The sequence below is a fragment of the Mizuhopecten yessoensis genome, unplaced genomic scaffold, assembly GCF_002113885.1.
Source record: "Mizuhopecten yessoensis strain PY_sf001 unplaced genomic scaffold, ASM211388v2 scaffold716319, whole genome shotgun sequence".
Taxonomy (NCBI): Eukaryota; Metazoa; Mollusca; class Bivalvia; order Pectinida; family Pectinidae; genus Mizuhopecten; species Mizuhopecten yessoensis.
Genome location: NW_018480057.1, coordinates 236,206 through 258,091, shown reverse-complemented (window position 1 = coordinate 258,091; position 21,886 = coordinate 236,206). Strand labels below are relative to the sequence as shown.

Genomic DNA, 21,886 nt, shown 5'->3' with positions numbered 1-21,886 from the left:
TTCCATGTTGACTTACCCTCTGGTAGGTGCTCCAGGTGGTTGTGTGAAATATCAAATGTCACCAAATTCACCAGCTTTCCTATACCCCTTGGTAATTTGGGAATTTTGTTTTCTCTTAAACTGAAAATTGTTAATTTCTGCAAAAAAAAAAAGTGTAAAAAAAATAAGTTGATTTTCTGTCTGCAAAAATACTGTATACCAAGAAACCTTTGAATTCCATATAATTTCATAAAGCAAGAAGTGACTCATATTTACTGACATAATTAATTCAACTTCATCATGAAGGGTGGTAAAATTAACTGGCAAAAACTTCCCAGTATATATAAAACATGCTCATCATTCAAGTGAAGTCCCTTTATTGTAAGCATGAAGATGAAATACCGCCGACTTAAAAATGATGATATTTGGTACCGTATTTAAGAAATACTTACTAAGCATTAAAGGGTTTTTTTTAAATGTTTTTTTGTACGGCATTTTTGATCTTTTTGAATGACACAGCTTTGCAAGCAAACAACAAAATGCACTAGTGCGCATTATGCTTTGTTTGCTTGCAAAACTGTGTCATTAAAATAGATCATAAATGCCATCCAAAAACAGTTCAATGCTTATATTTACGTTTTCTCTGCCTTTCACGTTTATTCACTTACAACTTTTATTTAAGATTTATAATTCCTGCCTTATCAACAGTCTGCATAGTTTATTCAATTACTGGAACAGCGTTTTGTCAAGTGATGATTGGCTGAGAATTGTGTTTTGGGGTTGATGTCATTTAAAGTCTCATCAACGACACAGCTTTCAAGTAGGTTATCTAGTGACATTGCCATGCAAATGTCAACACTAAACAATGATGGTCAGACATGAATGCTCTCTTGACGTTGTATCCATAACCCTGAAAGTCAACTTGTTTACTTGAATACTTCCACATAAACGGTAAATCGAAGCCAGTCAAGTGATGACACAGGAGTAAGACATACGGTGATGGCCAACACTACAGATTTATAGCGTACATCCTCATTTCATAGTAGGGGCACGATAAAATGTTACCAGGGAACTTACTGTTAAATTACTGATATCCTCGTCCACTTGTCTAATCCTATTGAACCTCAGAAAGAGTGTAGTCAAAGATCGCAACTGGTAAACGACCTCTGGGATCTGTGGGAGGGAACACACAACATAATTAACAACTGGTACACAACCTCTGGGATCTGTGGGAGGGAACACAACATAATTAATGAACTGTAAACATTACTAACAAAACTGCCTATAAAGAAAATTAGAAAAGTGAAAACATTCTCATTAAACAAAAGTTATAATAGGTAAGTTGCAAATTATTTATCAGTGCTTTTGGTAGAGGACCACAGGGCCCTGAAAAATAGGAAATAATGGTTTTAGTACACAACTGAGTGTGGCTATATTTGACCAAGGACACTGTTCAGTCTGTTCTCATGTCATATTTGTTTTGCAAGACTATATTGCATGCACCATCATTTAAGCTATTCCACTCTGTCCCAAAACAAAACACATTTTAATAGTATGAGTCATAGTTCGAAGCAAGTTTTAGACCAAACTCTGTCGTAACACAATGAAGAAAACTTTACCTCGTTAAGTCGGTTGTGTCTCAGATCAAGCACCTTGAGGAACTTGAGATTCTGCAGTGAGTCTGGCAGTGTAGTGAGCGAGTTTTCACTCAAACCCAGTTTCTGTAGGTTTGTTAGGTAGCCAATCTCTGCTGGCAGTGTACCTAGCTTATTTCCATACAGGTAAAACTCCTGGAGCAGTATCAGCTGGAATACATTTTTATAAATATTTAAAGGAATCTGTTACATGTTGCTATATAGTATTTTACTGTAAATACTGCACAACTTTCGCAGTGGTTAAATTTGCACTTTTTAACTTATGGTGGAAAACTGCCAATTCTACTTATAGATAGAGACTTGCAATAATTTATGGAACTTTTTTGAAAGAATTACATATCATTTCTCACTTTTCTCAAAGTAGTGGCTTAGAGAGATGAACAATGCTGTATTTTTCGCTTTTATCTAAAGGTGGTAGTCACTGCTATTGAAGTGCTATCTCAAACTTGAATTATAAGCCCTGGCATCAGACTAGGAGAATTGTATATACCCTGGTTTATTATAGTTTCATTTGAAATGCATCTTCCCATCACACAGACTAATATTTTTAATCTGCTTTTCAAACAAAATTATCAATACTAAAAACAAATATTTAAAATTACTTACCTCTTTCACAGAACTTGGAATAATAGTTATCTGAAAAATACCAAAAAATATCTTATTAAGATATATTGCGTTTTAATTTAAGACTAATGCCATTAATATCTCTGAGACTTTCAGGAATTTCCTTCTATCTTTTTGCAAAGCTTGCATAACTGGATCTTTTATCTGTAGTAATATATACAACTGTTAACTCAGTGCCGAGTTTGATTTTAAGTTCTAATATTGGGGAAGTTGGTAAATCATGACAACGTATCGGACATATTAATAGTACAAGAATTCCACGGAAGTGGATGTGTCGCCTGCCTGCACAGGAAGCTGGGAGATTACGAAGAAATAGATACACTTTTTATTTCAAGAAATAATGTTAAAAGTAAGCAATAGTCATAGATTATGTTTTTGGATGGCATCATTTTGTTATATAATCTGTTATTTTGGGAAGAATACTCTGAGTTTTAAGGAACTTGCTATGGATACTCATTGTCTCAATTCCAAGTTTAATTTGTATGATTTGTCGGATGGTTTCCCATAAATAAATGAATTAACTTGTGGATTTTGATGTTAAACAGCTAGTGTTGTCAATAACATTTGGAGTAAGACGGTATTTCAGAGGTATACACGGTGGGTCAAGTGGTAGATCGAAGCCGTTCAGTATACAGTTTTAGTGAAGTTTCTATTTATAGTAACAGTGACCTTGACCTTTGACCTTCGGACCTAAAAGCAATCCCAAGCAAGCACTTTTGGTAAGGAAGCACTGCATGAAGTTCGAGTTTGATCGGCCCAAGGAAACTCAAGTTATCGCACGAAAACCTCTGTTCGGACGATGACGCCGACAAAGCAATACGTATGTGTCACCAGATTTTCGCAGGCGACACAAAAACTATACTGCAATCATTTTGTCCCACAGAAAGATAGCATTATAAAGACGTTGATAGATATATACATAAGGAGGCAAAAATCTAGACCTGGAAACACAGGGCAAATTAGATTGAAATAGAATGAGGGGAATTATATTGTATTATTGATCGTAGGAGGGGAATTATATTGTATTACTGATCGTAGGAGGGGAATTATATTGTATTATTGATCGTAGGAGGGGGAATTATATTGTATTATTGATCGTAGGAGGGGGAATTAATTATATTGTATTATTGATCGTAGGAGGGGAATTATATTGTATTACTGATCGTAGGAGGGGAATTATATTGTATTATTGATCGTAGGAGGGGAATTAATTATATTGTATTATTGATTAAAGGAGGGGAATTATATTGTATTTTTATGCTAGTGTTTGGGTGTAGGTCCTTGCATTACCTGTGATTTACTTAAGTCAAGTCGAGTAGATTCATCTTCTTTACACTTCTTAAACTCTTTCGCCACATCCTGTAATTACAATGAAGCCAAGTTAATAAATATACAGTCAGTAAAACATGGTTACAACAAATTTCAGGAGGCATAAGGAGTTTTCTTTACTAAAGACTCTAGGTGAAATTCTTGGATGTTTATATATATATATATATTGTCTGACCTCTGATCGAAATTCCCTGCAAAGGATCACACTTAAGTTTTTTTATTCAGTGTGAAAAAGCAGAAATTATTCGAACACAGCCCTTTTGTCCAGCTGTTATCTTTCAATGAAACCTCATTTTAGCATAGTCCAACAAATTTACCATAGACTGGGGCTAATCAAGATATAGAATTTCAAATATAAGCAAGTTGATTTCTCCAAGAATTTCATATTTGACAGATTTACTTATTATCAACAATACAGCATGCATAATACCGTTACATTAAACAATTGCCATGTTTACAAACACACATATAATGTTAAGATTGCATTTAAAGAGTCTTTCATTTTGCCATTTTCATCTTTTTTTATTGTCAGTTTCTGGTAAAAATCCTGAAAAGCATTTTCGTTTAGCCAAGAAGACAACATATTTTCCAGGTACAAAAATAAATTGACATACCAGGTCTGCTTTGAGCGAGGATTTCTTTCCTGGCATAGTGGGTTTGGCCCTGTTTTGGCCAGGGTTCTTCACTGTTACCATCTTTGGTCTGGTAGGGTCTACTGGAATGGTGCCAAGACTGCCTTTCTTCTCCTGTACATTAAAAAGTACAATGTTAAATAATTACAGTTTTAATAAAAACAATAACTCAAGGTTCCTATATACAGCTTTATCCCAACCTAGTTCGTAGGTCGTCTCAAAGCGGTTCACAAATTATTATCCGTGGTTATAGGGCCTTTGCAACCAGCCAATACATTTCTCAACTCCCTTAGGAGTATACAGCCGTAGCTGCTATTTTGGCTCCAACAGCTAGCATTCAACAATTCTAACACTGCTCAACCACATACTCATTTACAGCTGAGTAAACTGGAACAAGCAGAGTAAAGTATATTGCTCAAAGATACAACTCAGTGCTGTGCCGTGACTTGAACTCGCAACGATGAGCCCGGCGTCCTACCACTAGACTACCGTGCCTTGAAATGGTTGCTTAATTCTCTTAAACGTGTCTGTAATAAGCATAGACGAGGGACACCATAAACGGTAAGGAGTTCAAATGTAAATTAATACTGTGAGGTAGTAATTATAAGTAATTTGAAGTTAAAATTATAAGGCAGAATTGACCAAAGAGTTAATTTATTTTGTATCAACTATAGAAACAGGGTGTGATCATACTTTGATATTTAACAATCAATTTCATTATTGAATGACCGTAAAATCCTCTAACATCAGGCGGTCATTTGTTGAATTTATCTCCAAGATTAATATTAAATATGAATAATTCACTGTTGTTGTTACTTATTGACACAAAATGTACAAACCTTTTTTACTATTCAGTACAATAAAGCCGGTAATGAACCATATTGGTATGAAATGTTAGGAAAGATATGGACACCTTGATATTAGAGGCACTCAACAAAACAAGCCATGCAGATTGATATGTCTCACCTATGCCCCACTTAAACCATCAATGCACATATCAGAGAAACTAACTTAAACACAAAAACTTAAAAAGTTAATGGAGATGCTGAGAAAGTCAATGGACCATGAAAGGTAGGCCGCATCCAGCATTTGACTGTACTACCTAAGATGCATGTTTGGTCCAAGTTTGGTTGGTGTAGCACTTATACTTTCAGAGAAACTAGCTTAAAGTCAAAAACTTAATGCTGTCATCGGAAAAGCAACACCTAAGTCTTGCTTTGCCTTCGTGGCGGCGAGACAAAAATGGCCCTTTGAAATTTTCAATTTTAGGAAATAACTTTAATGCGTCCATTGGAAATTAGTTTCACCAAAAGAAACCCTGTATATAGCCCACTGGCTTTAACTGCTAACTGCTGCATGGGGTTTGGCTCCTAATTACAGGCAATATCATAAATATAAACTTTATTTATTTTACAAAAAATTATGAAACAAGTTATTACAACAGATATGAATCTGCAGGAGTACCATCTTAATGTGGGAGGACACTGGGGTACCCAGAGAAAACGCACATAGTTGGACAGGTAATCGCATGTCTTTTCACGTCTGATCGAGGAATCAAACCCCAGTATCCATGGTGAAAGGCAAGTGTGTTATTATTCACTTGAACCCACAACTTACGTAACATTACCAGGTATATCACTTGAGCTTCGAACATAATATATGAACAAGCAGTAATGAAAATAAAAAGTTTTCATGTATATTATCAAATTTTGTATTCAATATTGTTTATGTTTATGTTACAGTGATAAAGAGACATGTTTTCAATCTCAATGCAAATTTTGATTCAATTTCAGCATAGAATATCAGCATGTATGTACATGTACAGCACTGAAAATTGTTATTGCATACATTGATAAATTCCTCTATCATTATGACAGTATTATAGTATATTGAACTGCACATATTTACAAAGTTATGAAGGTCTTACATTTAAATTTTACACCGACACACATTATCAGAGCTGCTAATACATTATGTACTGTACATTGTATAGTACGAATTCTAAATATAATTATTTTGAAAACATTTCTAAGAATTTTTATTGTTTACATGTTTTTGCTGTTTACGCAAGAGGACTTCCTCTTATAAATCTTCCTTGTGGATTTTAGGGGAGGTATAACAGGCGTTTAATATAAGGACATAATTGTTACCTGGGACTGAAACTTAGTTGAGCAATCATGTAGAACATATATATCCTTTACATTATTACTGCATATGAATATTTGAAATTTCAGTGAAAAAAAATTGTTTACAATACCTTGACCTCTATAATCTGATATATAACATTTGTAACAAATCGTAAGTGCTAAAGGCATACATAGCGGTGTATTATTTACATGTAGGTACGATGTACATATATTTGGTTAATGTTGTTGACTATATAGCAACATGGACAGGATTTTAACACTTAAAACCAGCTGAAATGTTGGATAGATAACACAGATGTTCTTGGCGATATGTATCAGTGAATTTGATACCAGGAATGCAGTTAAAATTACCAGCAAATTAAATAATAAAGAATTTACACAGGGGTGTTAGCAGCTATAGATATATATAGCTAGCTCGAGTGCTGCAGACTGTGTGAATTTGATGCGAGAAATTACAAAATGAAAAGCCAAGTATATAAGATTATCAAAGGAATTTCAGAGACTGAAGAAGTCCACTAACTCTCCCCCCCCCCCCCCCCACTCAATACATCTTGTCTACTGTATGCATGTATTGAAAAAACATGCATTTTTTTAATATTATTTTCTTATCTTTAATTACATAATAACAATATAAGCCAATTTCTTTTTAATTTGTGTTTCAAATTTTCCTATATTTTAACATAACCAACCCAAAACATTTAAATTACCTTTATTTATTTTACAATAATTATGAAACAAGTTATCGCAACTTATATAATCACTCTTTTTGGCCCGGATGTTAGCATGCATGGGGTCTTAATGTGGGAGGAAACCGAAGTGCTCGGAGAAAACCCACATGGTCGGGCAGGTGACCCCCATATACCTTTTCATGTCCGATTGGGGAATCGAACCCTGATCGCCTTGGTGAAGGGCAGCTTCACTATCCACTGCGCCACCCAACCACCCATAAACAGTTAGAGTAAACATACCCATGAGTTTGATATGCACATTTGTCATGTACAAAAAGAATACATTTCAGCAAGGACATTATTTACATCTCTAAGTTGAGAAAAATCTCGAGCAATGTTTTTGTATGGGAAATCTTAGACTTGAGGAAATTTCTGGAGTTGAGATGTTTTATACAAGCGGGGCCTGGTTTTTCATAACTTTTTAGGTTTTTTTACATTTGACCAAACTGGGTCAAGGTAATTCCAAGATTTTTTTACAGTTCTTTATCCCAGTGTTGGGCTACCTGTCCAATATTATTCAGAAAAGGTTGTTTTTAAAATAGTTGATAGTGGGTGGCATTGAGAATCTGATGCCAACCCACAGCATTAATATATTAAATCAATGGCCCTTTGATCAAGTAAGAACAGGTAATTACAGGTTATCATACGACCATTCTATATCCTACTCCGTATTCGCCTGAGAGAACAGAGGCCTGAGGGCTGATTTTGGTGGAGGGCTAATGCGGAGTAGGTTATGGAAACGGTCATATGATAACCAAATTAATAGCAATAACAAATAAAACACAGAAAATTTATATTTCACTAGCATAACCATAGAAATCACATTTTACCTGAAATAAAATACAATGAACAGAAAAAGCAAATACAGAAAGATATGTGACGTGTACACTACCAGTTTGAGGTGTGATTTTTCTGAAAAGTTTTGATCCAGAAGTTAAACAGATATGGCACTTGCCGGACTTATATGGCATGTGCCGGACAGTTATGGCACATGCTAGGCGTATATGGCGTGTGCTGGGTGGATATGGCGCATCCTGGGTGGATATTGATTGGTCCAGGATATGGCCTATGCGCAGCTATCAGTATCCCACATGCAAGACGACCCATATTACAGATAAATATATGACAATTGCAGTTATCAATGTACAGTACAGGAGCCAACTTTGGATCATCTTAATAATGATGCAGTTACTCAGATGTATTATCCATAAACCTTTGCTATTTATTTCATTATAACTGACTTTCTTTCATTCTTGCCAAATTTTTAAATTTGGGCAAGATTCTTCATGCTCAAAATTGAAACATAAATAACAGGTGTGTATATACCCCCTAGAGGCAAAATAATTCTTTTTAATGACATATTTTGAGTTGTTTTTTAAGATGAAATCATTAGAATATAGGAATAATTTAGTAAATTCACTGGTTGAAAACACTAAATATATGGGTCCAAAATAAGGAGTCTTCCCCCTAATTAGGGAGAATTGTTAACTATGTTCTTTCATAATGTATTTTAACTTACTGAAGCTGATTTCATTACAAATGTCAACCGACTTGGTGAGTAACGGAACCCATGAAAGGGTTGAAGTAGATGGCGGGCAATAATTGGGAATATTTATTTTGGAATGTCCATTGATCAAGAAAAGTGATAGATGCAGTATTTGTATGTATATCATGGACAGACACGAGTCACATTGACACGTAATATTATATCTATGTGAACATGGATAGACATGCAGTACATTTATTTGTGATCAGAGACAGACATGTGGTATGTTTGTCTGCAATCACAACACAACTTTGCCATCCTTCACCACTAGCATCTAAACACAAAGTGTGCACCTCTGTAGGCTTGTGATATATATTTTTTGTGGGTTCCAATATGTAAGTACAGCCACTAACTAAGTCTACTTGGTGTCGATTAAGCCTAACAGTGTCATGTAATTCTCACCTTTCCGGTGTCGATAGGAGGATCATCAATGATAATTTCCTCTGTTCCATCTGGACTGTCGCCCATAGTGCTAGATTCAGAGTTTGATGGTTTAAATGCGCTGTTGTTGTAGTCTACTTGTTCAAATGATCCACTCTGAGGCGAAGAAGAAATACCGTGCCCTGCAAGAGGTGTAGAAGTTTCCCCAAGGTAGTCGGCAAGACGATGAGCTGTAGCAGAATTATCTCGTGATGGTGGTGCTTGACGGTTGGATTTCCGACTCATCACAAAATGTCACTTTATTGGCAGCTCATGCAAAAGTTCACACGTTTTGTTGTTGTTTATCCCCTTATAATCTCAATTTGTACATATTTAGGGAAAAACCAACTCATGTTAACAATAAATCAAAACAAAAATGCCAGCAAATTATAAATTGGCATTCACTGGTCAGAAATTACATTTTTCTTATCTGTACATTTGTGCTTGATTATGTTTCTTTGATAACTCATAAGCGAAAGTCATGAAGCCAAGATTTGGAGTATTCAAAACTGTCACTTCACGTGATCAACACTATAAACAACGCATCAGCCTTCAGAGGCCATGTGTATATTGGAGCGGGTCAAATACATTGGTTCGTCACTTCATTGTTCACGATTCGTAGATGATTAGTGTTGTTTTATGCACATTTAACTCACCGAATAATTATCCGAGTAATAGTATACCTATGCCAGGAAGTTTCACGGCATCTCTATACAACGTACCTTTTGTCTAAATCTTGAGCACGTGAATTTTCATTTGTGAGGTTTTGATTTGAAGCAATACACACAGAAAAAACACACGTTGGTTTCAGTGATGTGATGAAAACATGTCAATATTAACTGAAAATCGGACTCTTTTTAGGATATCATCTACAACGATTACAGTTAAAAGAAAATTATCTACAAGTTTGAAACCATAGGTGTCTGAAAACAAGCTTTGGTCGCCAAAAACGTGATCATGCTGACAAAGATATCCCTCGCCCGTCTTTACACACGATGGTTTCTCACGAAGTCATCCATAGGGGCGAAAACGAGGCTATGACCCAGTTCCCCCATCTGTTCCCGTCAAAAGACTACGAGGAATATCGACTCGAATATTCAGTGCTACCGTTGTATTAAAATAGCGAATAATGTATTGCGTCGGTCAGATTGTTCCTTCAAGACTTCCCTATCATATGTTCATTGCAAAAAAATGGAAATCTTCGTGTAAACGAGAAATCAGCAAATGAAAATACCTTGCATGTTATGTTGCTGCAGAAAATATTACATAGGTTCTAGACATGCGCGATCAATATGCGCATACGGACATTTGTGTAGGAAGTGACGTCAAAGAATAGGCAAAAGAGAATTTATTATGTTGATAAAATGAAAAATTATGCATCTCCTTTAAGTAAAGTGTCTAATTTACGGCAACTAAGCTAAGTTTCGGCAGCAATAGAAATATTAACACGTTTCCGTATGATATTTGATTCACTTACTGATATACATGTATCGACAGGTTTTTGGTAATATTATCTACAATAAAAAAGATGCAATATTTAGGTAGATCTATAGATCTAGGATTAAGCTGGATTTAAACTAAGTTGATTCTTTGTGTTCATCACGGTTTCTAATTGTATGTTCTAATTGTATGTGCCAGAATTACGGGTTGCTAATATGTAAGTAGGCACTATTAACTACCATCACAAATTAGCAACCCTCCGGCTAGCTAATACATTATACACACACTGTAATATGGAATAGGTCTCTTCTGGCCTACATTTTCCTTCTTATATATCGAATTCGTCATGAATTCAAACTTATTGTTGATTTTATATCAATAATATTGCTGTTCAAAGTGATCTGCGCTCAGTCTCCGTTTTATTAGATGGTTCTTTTTATAAATGTACATCTTATTTTGTGATGAGATAAAAACTATCATTTAAACTCGGTTCAGTTATTATTAGTGTTACGTTAAAAACAATTATAAGGAATTGACATCAACAAATCAAGCTAGCAAGCGAAAGGACTATATATATAAACTTGCGTGAACTTGAATTTGAAAGTGCATGGCTACGGAATTTACTTTAGTGATAAAACGGAATAACTTGGGATCTAAGTCCATGGTGATATCTTTTGGAAAGGGCCAACAGTTTCAGATAGTCTATTATTGTAGAGATGTTCGTTGTTTCGAAAAGAGATTTGAGACCTGCTATATTATCAGGGAGATGTATGAAATAGCTAGTGGACTTTTATTAACAAGTCTCTCAAGAAACTTTGGCAATCATTATGCTTTATTATAAAAATGAGCTGATTTTTTTCAGAGTTTGAAATTAATGATGCATCCATTGACAATCACATTGAAAAACACTGTACATAGGTCTATGAGAATCGCTGATTTCGATCATACTCGACCATGCAAGCTGTCTATGCTAAATGATATGTATAGAAGTGAGAAAAAAGTCCTCTGTGAAATATCCTGTCTTCCTTTATTATTTTTGTATGTTATTGAACTCTGACCATAGCTATATAATTGAAATTTTGTTCGTGAAGGTCTGGTCTTTGAAACATAAAGTAGGTCTGTAATACATATAAATGGCATAGACCTTTTTTCTCTATGGTGTGTTTTAAATTCTCCAAAGTTGCATCCTTGATACTGATAATCATTTGTCATCTTATTTTAAATTGGTAATGCTTATATGATCTGCATTGTAACCTAATCATGTTTGGTCAATATGCCTGATGACGCCTACATCTACTGCATAGCTATTTCTCCATACACCCTGGTGGTCTGGGTGGAGAAATAATTCGGGATTTGCTTATATGACCTCTACTTGGAGACCAAATAAAAAAAAATAAAAAAAAGCTTCATCCATTGCAAGATTTGGAATCTTTCTCTTTCTATCTACCTTTTATTTCCTAGCGCCTTGCTTGACAACACCTAACTTCTGGCTTTAATGTTCAGCGTTCACCCAGCGAGGAAGGCAATGGATTCTGTCCCCAGGCCGGGACATACCAAAGTCCTAAAAATGGTAGTTGTTATTCCCGTTGTCAGTATAATGTGACCGGGCGGAATGCTGTTCTTGGAACCTTCGGCATGGTATTTCAGTGAGATAGCACTATAAAGTCGGCATCAGATCCGTACTATCACACTTACAAAACACATATGAATGCCAGGTCATTAGAGAACCTANATAAATTATAATTGTCATGTCGGTTGTACATGTATACTACTTTCTGGCACCAAACAATATATAGAACTTCATTATTTCTGAGATTGTGAGGGGATTTTTTTTTTCTGAAGATGTAATACTAAACTTGTTCAAGCACTGCCAAGCGTAGAAAGCTAGAATTTATCGGACATTATTTCCATTATCAAACAGATCGAATAAGGCATAGAATAGTTTTCTGAGTGATGAGTGATGATGGCCGAGCGGAGCGAGTGTTAACAAATTCTCTGAAACAATGGTAAAAATGTAGGTTTTAGGTTAAAATGTTGATGTTTGTGTCATGCCTTTCATGTGCATGTGGTTAAGGCGAGCATTTTGGCAATTAAATATTAATTTATTTTGTCATAAATATGAATTATGATTTGACTGTTTGTCTTTTATTGGGAATTTGTATGCATGCATATGTACAAGGGCAACACCTGGCTGTTAAAAAGGATATATATATATATACATGCCAGGCTTTTATGCTAACATTGGTTATTATTCACCTGATAACGTGATGCTAAGGTGGATGCTTTATTGTCTTTGAAATTTTGGAATTTACATTTTTTTAACAGGTATAATAAATCACTACTGGTTACCATGTGTACAAGAAACCACAGGTGAAAATACAGGTTTATCTATCGTGAAATGGACTCTACCTTTGAAATAACAATTAACACATATACCTAATTCCAACAGATAAAATACAATACAAATTATTTTATTAAAGTGTCACATGTCAATATTGCTTAAAATACATACATACAAGCATGGTCTAAAATGTACAACAATATATGATCGACACCCAACCTATACTGAGGCTTACCAGACACTATAGATATTCGTTATTACGACGTAATTTATCAATACTAAAAATCAGTTCAAAGATATTAATAAAATAAAAAAAAAGGTTAAGACTTAATATTAAAAACACATTCTTCTTCGATACATCTTATGAACTGTGCTCGCCAGGACATATTGTAAATTAGGTTCATTCATTAAGACAACAAGTTTCTGTACAGTGTTAAAATAGTTAAAACCTGGTACAATCTGTTCTGCTGTTGTAAAAAGATGAGCTCTTATATCTAAATAAAAAATCACATTCAAACAGAAAATGGCATTCGTCTTCTATACAGTTTAAATTACAAAATGGACAAAGTCTATCTTCTAAAAGTATTTTAGGGCGAGAATACCGACCAGTGTCAATGCTTAGCTTTAATTACCACTGCGAAATTTAGCTAACGCCTGTCTATACCTGAAATCCATAATAATCGAGGCATACGTTTCCGTGTAATTACTAGTTTTGTACAATCTGTATGTTCTCAACTTATTGCCGTTATCACAATTACGGTCATTATGTAAATCTATATGTCACTTTTCATTATCCAGACTAGTAAAATGATATTTAACTAATTTCACATATCGCTTTACCGAGATTAATGGTGTAAATAAATGTTCCAAATTATTATTTCACAACAGTTTGATAACTCTGCTCTCCCAACTGCGACTGACAGTAAGAGACCAGATGTGGATTTTTTTCAGTAATCTATCATCTTCAGTGAATTTCAAATTTAACAAGTCTACACATTTCAACCTTTTGGTTAACTTCACAGGAGCTCTATCCAAGGTCACCTCGCAAGGAGATATTGGAGCCATTTTCCCCTGTTCCTAAATAGAATCCGGAGGCGCGGTTTTGAACAGTTTGAACGAAGCGATAATTATTATGTTCCCATTTGCAGAGCCGTCGAATAGAACAGGTTCCACAAGTGACGTGTAGAGTTGTTTGAAGACTGCAAGCAACATCCCTCCCGCGAATTTGGATTAAGTAATTATTGCACCTAGGGCTCTACTTACCGATTTGGTAAGTTCGCGCACTGCTAGCTTCAAATCAAGATGTTCCGTAAACCAGTACCCTAAGTAACGATAGCGATCAATATAAGCAATATCTAAATCACCGCACTTGAAGTTAAAACGAGATCGAGGTGTTGAAGGGTTTCTAAAATGCACCACTTTCGTTTTATCCCTGTTAATCGTAAGTCGCCACTTTCTGCACCAATTGTTTAGACATTGCAGTATCCGTTGAAGTGAGAGTTCATCAGTTGCTAATAGCGTCATGTCATCCGCGTACATTGTCAGCGAAATCATATTGTCATCGTATTTAACACCACACTGTATAGCCTTAATGTCACTTGCCAGGTCGATCACGTAGATGGAAAATAAAGGAGGCGAAATATTACAGCTCTGTTTTACGCCCTGTGTGACGTTGAACCAATCTGTGACGTAATTGTTTAAACGTATCGCGCAACTGACGTCACTATATAATGATTTGACGGCATCCATGAAAGCACCCTTAATGCCAAATCCATAGAGTTTATACCATAAACAGTCCCTATTAACTGTATCAAACGCTTTACGTAGATCAACAAAGCATACAAATGTAGAAGTGTTTTTCAGTTTTCTGTTGTTGGTGATGTTATAAAGCGAGTTAATGTGATCCAAACAGTTTCTTTTTCGGCGAAAACCATTTTGTTCGTCTGCTAGTACGTCATGCATTTCGAGCTATTTGTTCAGTCTCTGACCTAGTATATCTGTATAAATATAAAACAGATGTCTCTCAACGGACAGGGTGATCACCACATCGTGACATTGGAACAATCCGATTAGGTAGACAATCCGTTGAGCCTTCACCACTGACCTGACTGGAGACCCTACTAATATATAAACAAAAGAGGATTAACCCCCTATCGTTTAGAGTATAAGTAGTGGAGTCCTTGTTTGGGCAACTGCGCCCTTAGACTGCATATATAGATGTTCAAACTACTGCTTGCCATAGAAAATCATAGTTCACAGGATGGTTGATATTAGAAGAAAATATCATATGAAAAAGAGGAAAATCTTCAAAAACCTAAGTCCAGATTATTTTTGGACACACTACAGAAAAAGGTGTTGCCCGGGCAACTAGGGCAACACCCATGGGTCGCCACTGGAAGCCAATTCACAATCTATCGCTCTATATGGAATTTACTGGCACCGCATACTCGTAACTTCAGACATAACTTCACCCGCTAGGGTCGTTGTACAGAAACAGCGCGTGCACAGTGCGTTGTACGGCTGAAGGACCTTATTTCAGGCATACCCCTGTTCAAACGTTTGATAAATTACTCAAATGATGAACGTATTGTCATCTCATAAATGTCCCAAAAGTTGGATATTCGTAAAAAGTAATGCATACACATGACTTTCACAGTCTACATGTTTAAATAGGATTTAATAGAATACATGATGGACGCAGGCAATTACTTGCCTCTATGTTATTTCATATAAAATAACAATGTCCATATCACATAAAACAAAAAAAAATAGTTTAAAAAAATAAATGCTGTTGACATAATTATATTTGTGAAAACTGAATTTCAATTAAGGTTCCTGCGACTATTCTAAGAAATAAACGATAATTGTTTTCTTTTCGTTCATATTTGCCGTCACGTCCGTTGGGCACTATTCACAATTGGGATATTGAACCAACGACCCCAAGATTCCATATCCGCTGTTCTACCACGGGCTTAGATAGCCTAATTCCATGATCTAATCAAAACGTTCTCAATAATTGAAAAAGAAACCCGAAGAAAGAAAAATCACACATTTTACACCTGTTAACTTAAAATTCAATGAATATTAAAACTATCGATAACGACTTATGTGGCACTTTTGGGTATTTTTTAATATAAATCAAGAAATTATATATGACTCTTGGCGTTAGTATACTACTGTTAGCACAGACTTAGATCTAATCTAATTCCGTGCTGTTAATTAGTATTCAAAACACCGGCTTTGAATATGCTATTGCTAAATACCTTCAAAGCCATCATAGTAGTATACATCTCTACTGTAACTTAGACTACATATTTTTTTTTCATAAAAAAAATCGGTAGTGTCTCGATATCAATTGAATACGATAAAAAATGTTTCTATCCAGACCTACTTTTACCGAGTAGCTCGTTGCCGAATGCTTTACTAGAGTTATCTCCCCATCTCTCTTGATCTACCTTCAAATCACGTTAGAGGTCGACACTATACGTATTTCCTTTTCCGTCTTCTTCCTGGCAGCCAAAGGTCTGAAACTTGTTATCATAATAAAATCTACTACCATCCTTCATCAAACTTAATTTTCATTGCTGACATGATCGTATTTATTTACCAGCATATTTTATAAAATGATCCAGTCTTTCAATATCGCAGATCACAAGTGGTTAGGTTTAAAAACGTTAATGAAGAGTCGTTACTCGCCAGCTGAAACGTGCATTTTCTGTCAGTTGTTACTTGTGATGTTGATATTGCTGGTTATTTGTAATCATTGTGATTGTAAGCGACTTATAGATATGTTATGTGATCAATATGTTATCCTGTTGGCTGCACACCAGGAGTGATTTTGCTATGTTCTAATAGAACATTTAGGTATTTCATCTGGTCTCGTCATTGTAGGAAATTTGTTGTGCACTTAGTTGTGGACCATTTCTTTAAACTATTCAAGGGTGGAATCATTTCGGGAATCAAGTATGAAAATTGTCGTGCAATATGTCCGTTGGTGAAACTGTTGAACACCAAATGATCCAATACAACTATATTGTACGCTATTTACCTCATATAATCCATTTAGGCCTGTGTTTATTTGCATGACATGCTTTTGCTAAATATCATTATACCGATATTTATCGCAGAATTTCTGATATGCAGCGTTCAATATATATTCTTGTATCTTAAAGGTTTAAGCACAGGGGGTTCCTTACAAATGTCTGAAATACACATGCTATACTGATATGGGTCACAGCACACATAAACATATACATGTGCTGTGACCCATATCAGTATAGCATATATATGTGTTACCGCGTTTCAGACATTTGTAACGAATCCCTGTGGTTTAACACTGCAAGATACTTTTTTTTAACTTTTACCAGGGGTGTCTAGACGATATCATATCATATATAACCAATAAAAAATAGCCGACCAGTGGCCTCTTTTGTTATAGGAGTACTAGTAGGGATTAATGTGGACATGCACAGCATGTCATATTTATTGCTAATTAAACAAAAGATATGTATTAGATGTATAATAATCATCATGTACTTGTGACGATTCCGTAAGTGACTATTAAGGAGGGTGATCTGACGTTGATGTCCTCTTCTTCGTGTTCTTTGCTCAAACATTTTACAAGATAAGGTGGCAGTTTTTGAACTTTTTTAAAAATTTATTTTTCAGAAGCAAGATGGCTGTCCGACCACTTGTTAAGCTAAGAAATGTACACAAACGAAACAAGAAGTTTATTCGTCACCAGTCGGACCGATATGACAAGGTCAAGGTAAGTTGTATTAGCAGCTATCACAGTTTATTTGTAATGAAGAATCCTACTACTCTAGGTAATTATACTTTCATGATCATTTCATTTCTGTAGCAATCGAGCAGTCTGTTTCAGTATATAAAAGACACAAACACGGTTCTGTCCAGAGCGATACCCCGAAAAATTCACAACAAAATTTAAGAAGAAAATCTGAAAAATTGTAACATTGAGTCAATCATAAAGAGTCAATAATGATAGTCCAAATGAGTCTTTTATTACAGGACTTGATTCACTGTATAGGATCTAGTGGTAGACAAATGTCTGGATTAATCCAACATGGACTTGATTCACTGTATAGGATCTAGTGGTAGACAAATGTCTGGATTAATCCAACATGGCCTTAGGCTCAATTGATGTCAAAATGGTTTAATGCAAGGTTTGACTCGATTTTTGAGAACATCCGTTTGGATTTTGTAGTTACCTGGTAGGATAAATTTTTCTCCCCCATTAGACAGTAATATCCCCACTTTCTGTCAGGAAAAGATATTTCTGTTTTACCCTAGGGAAAACACTGGGGGACTCTCCTGTCATAACAATTGTATGAACAATGTATTGACGTCGCATCAACAAAAGCAGATCACAGAAGATAACTAAAATTTTCTGGGAATCATGAAATCAACATTGAATTTCATAAAATTACCACCTGTGTCTGAAATAGGAGAAAATTCTCAAATTTAGGAGTAAGATGGAAAAATCTCAACCCTTTGAGTAAGATTCTTAAAAGTCTGGCCCTCGACAAAGTCTCGAGCAAGACATTTCAGAATCTTACCCCTTGAGGTTGAGATTTTTCAGTCGTGCCCCCAAAGTAGGGAAAGATTATATTATTCACTTTGTATATCCCCCCAAAAATATCTATCTCCATTATAAGGCCTTTAAATTTTAGATCAAGATCTATAATTTTGCTAAAATTACCATATTTATGTGAAATTTACTGTTTGAAATCTTATCTACTTTGCGGATCACATTCTCATGGCCTAGAACATGGAATTCATAATTCACTGCCAAACAGCAAAAATTTCGAGAGGTTTTGTCGAATGTTCGAGGGTTTTGGCAATGTTGGCATGATCCAAGTACATGTTAACCCTTTCACCACTCATACTGAAACAGAAACACAAGATAATTTTTAATTGGCCTTGTGTTGTTTAGAGAACCCCAAACAGAAGAGAAACTGATTGGTATTTGGCAGAATTAACATCAGCTAGAAAGTCTTTTAATAAGGTTTAAACATTATATTTCATTACAGCAAAACTGGAGGAAACCCAAGGGTATTGACAACAGAGTGAGGCGACGCTTCAAGGGACAGTTCAAGATGCCAAACATTGGTTATGGAACTGCCAAGAAGACAAGGCACTTAATGCCCGATGGTTTCAGGAAGTTCCGTATTCACAATGTCAAGGTATAGTTTACATACAGTAAAGAAATGGGTATGAAAGATAGACACAACAAATGATGTGTTTGAAAATATTTAGGTTGACATTTAAATGTTTTACCTCAAGAAATTAATCGTGGAGAGTCTTAAAACTCGGAATTTAAAGCAGTCAATATATTCCATTTGATTAGTAGAGGGGGGAGGATGGACAAGAAAATTGCTCATTATGCAGTCCAGACCTAAACCACTGAGTTTGTGATTAATATGGAATGTCTCTGTAAAATTTGGGCAACTATCCACTGGTGAAGATTAAGGCTCAGTCAGTTTGCAACTTTTTCCAAAAAAATATTGTGCACTATTAAAAGACTAGTTTCCGCAACTTGTGACCTACAAACAAGTGTTTGATATATCTCTGTCAGGTTATAACTACTGGTTGATAAACAGATCAGAAATTAGTTTTTACATAAAGACCGTTCTGCCATGTTCAGTGGAATTTTTCTTTTTTATTACAATGTAAACCCCACTGAACAGGAGTGTATTGTTCATGGATAAAACATTTTGAATACTGGGATAAGGATCAGGCTTAGAATTTCGGGTACCCACTACCTGGGGTGAAAGTTTTGTACCTGTGACCATCCTAACTTGAGAATAAAAAAATAATTACAAAATTCATGTTAACAAAATATAATTCATGGTATCCTTGACCTAGATAATGAAAATAAACCTGAAAACCTGTGCAATTTGGTGTCTATTTCTATGTTTGTACCCAATTAGTGATAGATATAACTGGAATTTTCGAAAGTAGGAGCCCCAAATAAATCAATTAATTTACATAGGAATATATCGGAAATCTGAAAGTAAAAAAATTGTACAAAATAATTATTACACTTGCAAAACACAAGTAGTCGTCATTCTTCCTTCTTGGATAGCTGTTACTTCCCAACCTCTTACCTACAAACCTTTTGAACACTAGCATTTTCAAACAAATGTGCTGGTCTGTCATTAAATTTTGCAATACATCATATATAGATGAATTCCTTTAGTGTTCATGTGTATTCGAAAATATTTATTTATTAGCTCATCTGGTCTGAATGGCCATGTAAGCTTAACAGTGTGGTGCACCCTTCTTCAATTTATACTTTTAAAGGCCTACTCTTAAAAAAATGATATTTCAACTCATTTGGTCTGAAGAATTGCGAAAACCTAAGGGAATGAACCAGAAACATCACATGTCTTGTCTTGTTTGAAAAAAAGGGGGTGATTAGCACAGCAAATGGACCTGTTATTGTTTCAAAGATATGTATTGTGCAGGAAAATATTTTTTATTTTTACAGGAGCTTGAAGTACTGTTAATGCAGAACAGAACCATTGCTGCCGAAATAGCACATAATGTATCCAGTAGGAAGAGGAAAGAAATTGTTGAGCGTGCCCAGCAGTTGTCCATCAAAGTGACCAATCCAAATGCCAGGTTGAGGTCTGAGAACAACGAGTAAAGAAGGTGTACAATAAAAAAAAAAGACATAAATCGGATCTTTTTGTATTCATTTTTAATCTACTGTCCTGCAGTGTTTCCAGTGGACAGTATACAGTTGTTTCATGCTTTACCAGTCAACAGTCAAAACTATTTTCCCGAGAAGTTAGGACCCACCAGATGAACTGTTTCCCCAGGCCGCAGGCCGAGGGAAACCGGTTCATCTAGTGGGTCCCAACTCCTCGGGGAAAATGGTTTTGACTGTTGACTGATATAAAGGCATAAAACAACTGTTTTGTTACTTGACCAATGAAAAACAAAAGTTCCATGTTGAATGTGATGTTTAGATCTACCGACAGACCACCGCAACAATCCAACAAAAATGCTTGATCATCGGGGTGCTTGTATTTTAGGTGCGTTCAATTACCAAACTCGTGACCAGTCAACAGTCGTAGGGTAGTGAGCACCAGTTCATCACATGACCAGTCAACAGTTTTACGGTGACCAGTCAACAGTTTTACGGTAGCACACAATAGCTATAGTTCGTTTAGTGAATTGTCTGGGAAACAGTCAAATTTATTTATATAGCGAGTCCGGTAACAAAGTTCATTTATATCATTTCACAAGTAAAACACTGATGGATATCTTTGGAAGCAGTTCTGTATCTCATTCAACAACAGCAACCTTAACAGTTCACTGGAAGTACTGCATGACAGTAATACATTTTCATTCCCTAATTAAGTGGGAGTTCCTTGGTTAGTTTAGGGAAATATAGCAATCATGCAGGATGTCCCTTTACATTTCTTATCCAGATGATAACTTTTCTTGAGAATGAATAATAGCAACTACCTCAAACGTGGTATGCGACTTGCCAACTTGCTGCTGTTTTTTAGTCTGGTTTGTCATGGTCACCGACTCACCGTTCCTGAAAATAGAAATTTCTTTTCCAGATACCTTTACATATCTTGTCATAGTGCTAACTTTGAGAACGAATATAGCAGCTGTATCAGTTGGTTTATTTGGAAAATGGGACCTAAGCAAATCTAAATGAACACTGTCAGATTTTGCTGTCTCTAACAAGCTGAAACTTTAATATTATATGTCGAAGTTACAATTCTTAATCCTTCATACACTTAGTCTAGTCAAAAGTAAATGCGCCGATCAAAACTACCAGGGTTGACGTTATCCTTTCAACGAAAGGGTGTGTTTTGATACACTGCCGAGTAGAAATGTAACAAACTTACTTATACCTCCCACTCTTCGATACAAATGCTGACAAAATTCAATTGTGACATACATGCCTTAGAAGGTTTTATTCAGGAATATTGTATATCGAATGAACACGTCTACCAAGAATTTTGCAGATGGCCAACCCATTGCATAAAATAGTTGGATCTG

General features: G+C 35.5%; 2 protein-coding genes across 2 annotated transcripts in view; one reads left to right on the top strand and one right to left on the bottom strand.

Moving 5' to 3' along the window:
* Positions 1-10,343, bottom strand: part of LOC110443011 (leucine-rich repeat protein SHOC-2-like) — a 30,881-nt gene extending 20,538 nt beyond the window's left edge. The window contains exons 1-7 of the mRNA XM_021486951.1: positions 9,043-10,343; positions 4,202-4,333; positions 3,549-3,617; positions 2,241-2,270; positions 1,599-1,784; positions 1,057-1,152; positions 17-137 (exon numbers count right to left, since the gene is read on the bottom strand). Of these exons, the coding sequence (XP_021342626.1) occupies positions 17-137; positions 1,057-1,152; positions 1,599-1,784; positions 2,241-2,270; positions 3,549-3,617; positions 4,202-4,333; positions 9,043-9,306 (898 nt within the window). The 5' untranslated portion in view covers positions 9,307-10,343. The remainder of the gene's footprint in view (positions 1-16; positions 138-1,056; positions 1,153-1,598; positions 1,785-2,240; positions 2,271-3,548; positions 3,618-4,201; positions 4,334-9,042) is intronic.
* A 5,944-nt stretch (positions 10,344-16,287) lies between these two features.
* LOC110443010 (60S ribosomal protein L32-like) lies at positions 16,288-20,542 on the top strand. Its single transcript, XM_021486950.1, has 4 exons — positions 16,288-16,363; positions 17,510-17,609; positions 18,892-19,044; positions 20,352-20,542. Exons 2-4 carry the CDS (start codon positions 17,517-17,519, stop codon positions 20,508-20,510), a joined length of 405 nt encoding a protein of 134 aa, XP_021342625.1. The 5' UTR covers positions 16,288-16,363; positions 17,510-17,516; the 3' UTR covers positions 20,511-20,542.
* Positions 20,543-21,886: the final 1,344 nt, after the last annotated feature.